This window comes from Saimiri boliviensis, chromosome 6, assembly GCF_048565385.1.
Source record: "Saimiri boliviensis isolate mSaiBol1 chromosome 6, mSaiBol1.pri, whole genome shotgun sequence".
Taxonomy (NCBI): domain Eukaryota; kingdom Metazoa; phylum Chordata; class Mammalia; order Primates; family Cebidae; genus Saimiri; species Saimiri boliviensis.
Genome location: NC_133454.1, coordinates 76,704,754 through 76,711,256, shown reverse-complemented (window position 1 = coordinate 76,711,256; position 6,503 = coordinate 76,704,754). Strand labels below are relative to the sequence as shown.

Below are 6,503 nucleotides of genomic sequence, written 5' to 3'. Positions count from 1 at the left end.
TAAATATCAGCTTTCAGAGTATTGCTTGGCTTTGCCTAATGTCTTCATCAATAAATCAGGTGGATATTAGTATGCTATAGCCCTATTTATGAACTAGGGAAAGGTAAGGGCAATGGATATCAAAATAATGATAGACAAACACTTGTATGGTGATACTGTGTTTAACTCCAAAGCCTTATGGCTTCATCTGAAAGCCAGGGAAACTCCTTCAAACAGATTTCTATCCAATAATATTTCTATCCATTATTAATTCTGTCATATTATTTAAAGAATAATCTTTAATAATTAAATATATTGTAAGAAAACATTAAAGATATTATTTATTAAATATATGAAAACATTTAAAGATATTAAAGATATAAAACATATAAAGATATAATTAAATTTAAATTATTAAATTTAATTATTCTTTAAAGAATAAAGATTATTCTTTAAATATGTTTTCTATTTAAATAATCTTTATTATTTAAATTATTTAAAGAATAAAATATTAAAATAAAATAAAAATATTAAAATAAAATAAAAATAATTATTTAAATAATTATTCTTTAAATAATATGTTTTCTTACATTATATTTATGAGATTTTATCCAGCATAAATTCATGATGTTGAATGAGTTCTGCATTTTGACTAAAGGTAATCTTTCATTTTTTCTTTTTTCAGGACTTATCTTGAGTATGCAGCTTTTGATGTTTAACAAGGTTTGAACTCCTGTTGAAGGCTTTATTACATTCCTTACATTTGAATGGTTTCTCTCCTGTATGAATTATTTGGTGTCGAATAAGAGAGGAACTCCGGTTGAAGGATTTTCCACAGTTAACACATTCATAGGAATTATTTCCAAAATGGACTGTTGGATTATTACTGTCTTCACTTTTACAGAAGGCTTTTCGACTTTTATTGCTTGTACAGGCCTTTGCTTCAGTGTGAAGTTTTTGATGCTTAGTAAGATTTGTACGTCGGTTGAAGGATCTTCCACATTCACTGCATTTATAGGGTTTCTCTCCTGTGTGAATGATCTGATGTCGAATAAGGGATGAACTTCGGCAGAAGGCTTTCCCACATTGATAACATTCATAGAAATTCATTGTAGTATGACTTTTTTGGTGTTGAATATCTGTACTCAGGCTGAAGTCATTCCCGTATTCATCCTTTTCTGAATGCTGCTTACATACTGAGTCTAAATTAAATTTGAAGTGAGTTTTCAACTTACCATATTTTGGAGACCCCTCACATTTTGGAATTCCCTGTTGTATAGCACAAGTTGAGCTAAGTGAATTAATATCAAAGCTTTTCTTATTTTCACTACATTCAAAATCTTCCTCCTCAGTATAGACTGCTTCAGGAAATTCTTGCGGCAAATCTATGTCCTGTTTTTTCTGGTTCCTATATAACCAATCCTTATTTTTCCAGACATCTGAGGAAGGTTGTCCACTTTTGGTAAGCCTTGTCATAAACACTCCATGGGATGTTTCTTCTCCAGAAATACTCTGCATGTCTAAAGAGAAATAAAAACTGCCATGAACTATAAGGGAAATTGCTTAATTAGGAAATGGAGGTTGAACTGTATAAGGTATATGCGTATATCACGGGTCTTAAATACAGAATGGAAATGCGAGGCAAGGTTAGAAAAAAGACATATAAAAGAAATAAATGGTATAAAAAAGTTAAAAGCAGGTTAGTAAATAAAATAGGAGAGGTATTCGGGAATATTAAACTTCATAGGGCTCAAGTAAAATATTGTTATATGAATGAGATGGCATATCACATCATAATTCAAGTTATCACTGGTTACTAACTAGTGTGTAAAGACTCTGCCTAATAATTTTTCTTCTAGCATCTTGTTTATCTCAAGCTGTTTACCAGTAATAAATATTCCTTTCTATAAAATACCAGTTGAATCATAATTTTAAGAACAAGTCTGTATTCCCAGGCACCACAGCTTGACAAGCGAAAAGCAAACTTGCAATCATAATGCCCCTGTTTTCCATACAGCTGCAACTACTCCCTAAATATAACAAAGACAAAAAGAACTCTAATATAAGGTAGCAGGAAATCTTTGTTCTGGCCTCAAAAGAACTCCCGATTCTAACATTAGTGCTTTGGTACTTTTCTACTATACTTCCTAGAACTCAAAACTTTACCTGTTCTGATTAAGACTGGATTCTCTTCCTTTCACCTGTCCTCATTTGTTTTATTTAATAATGTTTCACATCATTTCTCAAAATTCCTCTCACTTAGCTTCTATATACTCACTATACTATATATTCTAGTGATTTTTTAAAAACTAAATCTCACTGACTTCTTTTTCCTTGTAACTTCAAGTATGCCTAATAATTTTATTCTCCCAACATTTATTGGTGACCAACTCACATCAGCTTTGAACTCACATATTACTGTCCCTTGTTTTCATCACTCTCCAGGACATCTCCACTTGACTATCATAGTCCTCTAAACAAATCAGAGACTGAAGTTATCTTCCATGGCGAAAGAACTTCCTTCGATGTCTTCATTTTTGTTTGAGTCAATGCTTTTCTAATATTTCTACTGGAATCCATAAGAAAAACTTGAATAACCATTGTCCTTCACCTCTCAAATCAAATATGTGCTTTGGTTCTATTGTTTTATAAAATTCCCTGCCTCTGTCTCACCAGTGTACACAGGGTGTGTGCGGGCAGACAGCTTGTCCCTTTAATTCATAAGTCTTCAGAGAAAGAAATATCTTCCAAACCTGGACCTAATGTAGATTATGAGATCCTAGACTTCAACCTTGATGCCATAATAGGTAAGACTCTTGGGGTCTTAGGAGAGAGTAAATATATTTTGCAACGGGGAAGAACATAGATATTTTGTAGCCAGTGGACAGATTATGGTAGATCAAAATGGATGCACATCCTTTGCCACTCTTCTTATACAGAAATAGAGTTTATTCTTCTTCTCCTTGAATCTGGGCTGATCCTATGATTGCTGAGCCAATAGAATGTGGCAGAAGTGATACTGTTCTGGATCTAGCCTTTAAGGTGATTTCTCTCAGGATGTCGCCTCTTAGAACCCAGCCACCTTGCTGTGAGAAGCCCAAGCCTCAAAGAAATGCCACATGTAGGTGCTCTGGTCCATAAGAACAGTTAATTGGGTCCCTTGTAGGGACATGGATGAATCTGGAAACCATGATTCTCAGCAAACTGACACAAGAACAGACAACCAAACACCACATGTTCTCACTCACAGGCGGGTGTTGAACAATGAGAACACATGGGCACAGGGAGGGGAGCATCACACAATGGGGTCTGTTGGGGGTCTGGGCGGGGGGAGACAGTGAGGGGCAGGGAAATGGGGAGGGTTAACACTGGCAGAAATGCCTGATATAGGTGATGGGGGGATGGAGACAGCAAACCACCATGGCATGTGTGTACCTATGCAACGGTCCTGCAAAATCTACACATGTACCCCAGAACTTAAAGCACAATTTTTTTTAAAAAGCAGTTAAGTTCCAAGGAACAGCCAGCATCCACCCATGTGATGTGCCATCTTGGACATTCCATTCCATTTGAGCCCTGGAACACCGCATTACCAGCTAACAACATATAGAACATAAGAACTCCTTAGTCAACTCACAAAATTTGAGAATTAATAAAATGATTGCTCTTTTAAGTCACTATGTTTTTGGTAATCTGTTAAAAGCAACAGATAGCCAAAAACAGTGTCCTAGTAGTATTTATGTAATAGCAGAATTTCCAGTTGTATTTGCCCAAGTAAATCTTTTTTATTCATGTCTATACAACTCATTTTTTCATATAACTTCAATTTTTTTTTTTTTTTTTTTGAGAGAGTCTTGTTCTGTTGCCAGGTGCTAGGCTGGAGTGCAGTGGCACGATCTCAGCTCACTGCAACCTCTGCCTCCCAGGTTCAAGCAGTTCTCCTGCCTCAGCCTCCCAAGTAGCTGAGACTGCAAGTGTGTGCCACCATTTCCAGCTAATTTTTGTCACCATGTTGGCTAGGATAGTCTCAATCTCTTGACCTTGTGATCCGCCTGCCTCAGCCTCCCAAAGTGCTGGGATTACAGGCATGAGCCATCGCACCCAGCCTTTTTTCTTTCTTTCTTTCTTTTTTTTTTAAGAGACAGTGTCTTGCTCTGTTGCCCAGGATAGGGTGCAGTGATGCAATCACAGCTCACCGCAGCCTCCAACTCCTGAACTCAAGCAATCCTCCAAGCAGCTACCATTATAGGTATGCACCACCATGCACAGCTTATTGTTTATAGAGATAGAGTCTTGCCATGGTGCCCAGTCTGGTCTTGAATTCCTGGCTTCAAGAAATCTTCCTGCACTGGCAAAGTCTACATCATGATGGAGACTATGACATAGATTTTGTGGATATCTTTAATCTACCACAATCCATTAACTATGCACTGGCAAAGTCTACATCATGATGGAGACTATGACATAGATTTTGTGGGCATCTTTAATCTACCACAATCCATTAACTATGCACTGGCAAAGTCTACATCATCATGGAGACTATGACATAGATTTTGTGGGCATCTTTAATCTACCAAAATGCATTAACTATTTGGGAAAATAAGTTACACTTACTGAAGTAAATTCCAGATTAATTTATTATGCTTAGATGAAGAGACAGATGAAATTAGAATATAATCAGAAAATGTTTGCTAGCTTTAGGATGGAAAACCATGTATAAAATTAAGAGATATAAAACAATGGGGAAATATACAGTTGACACAAATTTTAAAAATGTGTGGCATACACCATGAATAAAAGTAAAAAACAAAACTCTGAGATACCTCGTTTGCCACACTGTGATCCATAGAATTCATATAGGATGTTAATATATTAATTAAAAACACTTACAGCTTTAATCAATAAAGGACATAAATAGCCATTTACTAAATGACAACCGAAAAAATAATTCTTACCTTTCTTATCTAATATCTATTCATCCATCCTTTTTTTTTTTTTTTTTTTTTTTTTCTGATTCCTATATGCACCAAGGGCTAGAGATGTAAAGGTAGGGTAAAAACAAACATTATGCCTAACCTCAAGGAACATACAGCCTAGTGTGGGAGACAAATATTCACAAAGATACATGTAAAATATAATTATGAAAACTGGTAAAAGGAGAATAAGGTGCTGTGCAAGTGTACAACAGAAAAGAACTGAGTCAGGAAAGACTTCCTTAAGGAAATGTGGACTTATCTGGGATCTGAGGAATAAGAGTCAATTAGGTAAAGAACAGGGAGAAGAGCATTCTATGTAAAAAGCATGTACAGAGGTCCTGTGATGGGAGACTGCAAGCCACATTCAAGGGACAACCAGAATGTGTTCCCTCAGAATCATCTTTTCTCTACTGCACCCCAACACCTGCCAGAGTGCTTAAGACATAGTATATAGATGCTTAATATGTATTTGATGTTGATTTGCTGAAAGCAGATAGGTGTGGCCTGAGTACAAAAAGTGAAGGGAGGATGTGGTGCAAGATGAGATTGGAGACGTAGGCAGGAAATAGAATGCTGTGAAATAAAATACTGAAATCAATATAGTATTTAAAAATTGCAGATCACAAAATATTATCTCTTTGGTTGCAGTATGGTTCAAAGATTGGAGCTGGGGCAAAAATAACAAGTTAAGAAGTATGCCAATGTGGTGGTTCAGGTGAGAGATGATGGTATGTGGACTAGTATAGCAGCACTGCAGATGGACAAAAGTGGAGACATTCACAAGGTAACAGAAAAGTAAAATAGAAACAAACATTAGAGAGGTGAAGGAGAAGAAGTTGTGTCAAGAATAGTTAAAGTGTACTTGTGTAACTAGGTAGATGGCAGTGTCATTGACTCGAGGAATAACACAAGAGTAGAAAGGGGGAAAAAATTATCAGACTTTGGTTTCATGGAATTTAAGGCATCTCTAAGATATCCCAGAGAAATATCATGGCATATATAAACCTCCAAAGAAAAAGTCTGAGGTAAGGATATACATCTGTAAATCCCCTATATATGTAAAATAATTTAAGTTTTAGTTGTGGTTGTAACAAACTAGGGAAGAAAAGAGCAAGAAGAGAAGAAAAAAATGAGATTAAATGTTGAGAAACTTTGAAATTTATCGGAAAGCTAGAGAAAGCTAAGTCTGCAAAAGATAGAATAGCCAAACAAAGAAGAAAATCAGAAGTATTACAAGAACCTAAAAATATTTTAAGAAAGAAGTACAGTTAACAGTGTAACTTGCTGTTGAGAATTCAAATGAGATAAGGAATATCTCCAAAATATCTACTGGAATTAGCTACATGAAGTCATTAAACACTTTAGCAACAGCTGTTTCAGATGAATGTCAGGGTAAGAGCTAAATTAGAATGTAGAAAAAGAGGTGAGGAAATGAGAAAACCAGGCATAAAGTACTTTGAGATGTTTGGCTACAAAGAAGAGGTAAGAAAGACAGTAATAGCTAGAAGAGGATGTAGGGTTGAAAGAAAACTTTTAAAAATGGAATGT

General features: G+C 35.5%; 1 protein-coding gene across 1 annotated transcript in view; it reads right to left on the bottom strand.

Annotated features, from left to right (window-relative positions):
* Positions 1-660: 660 nt before the first annotated feature.
* Positions 661-6,503, bottom strand: part of ZNF215 (zinc finger protein 215) — a 28,413-nt gene continuing 22,570 nt past the window's right edge. Inside the window, exon 6 of the mRNA XM_003919793.4 lies at positions 661-1,499. Within this exon, the coding sequence (XP_003919842.1) occupies positions 661-1,499 (839 nt within the window). The remainder of the gene's footprint in view (positions 1,500-6,503) is intronic.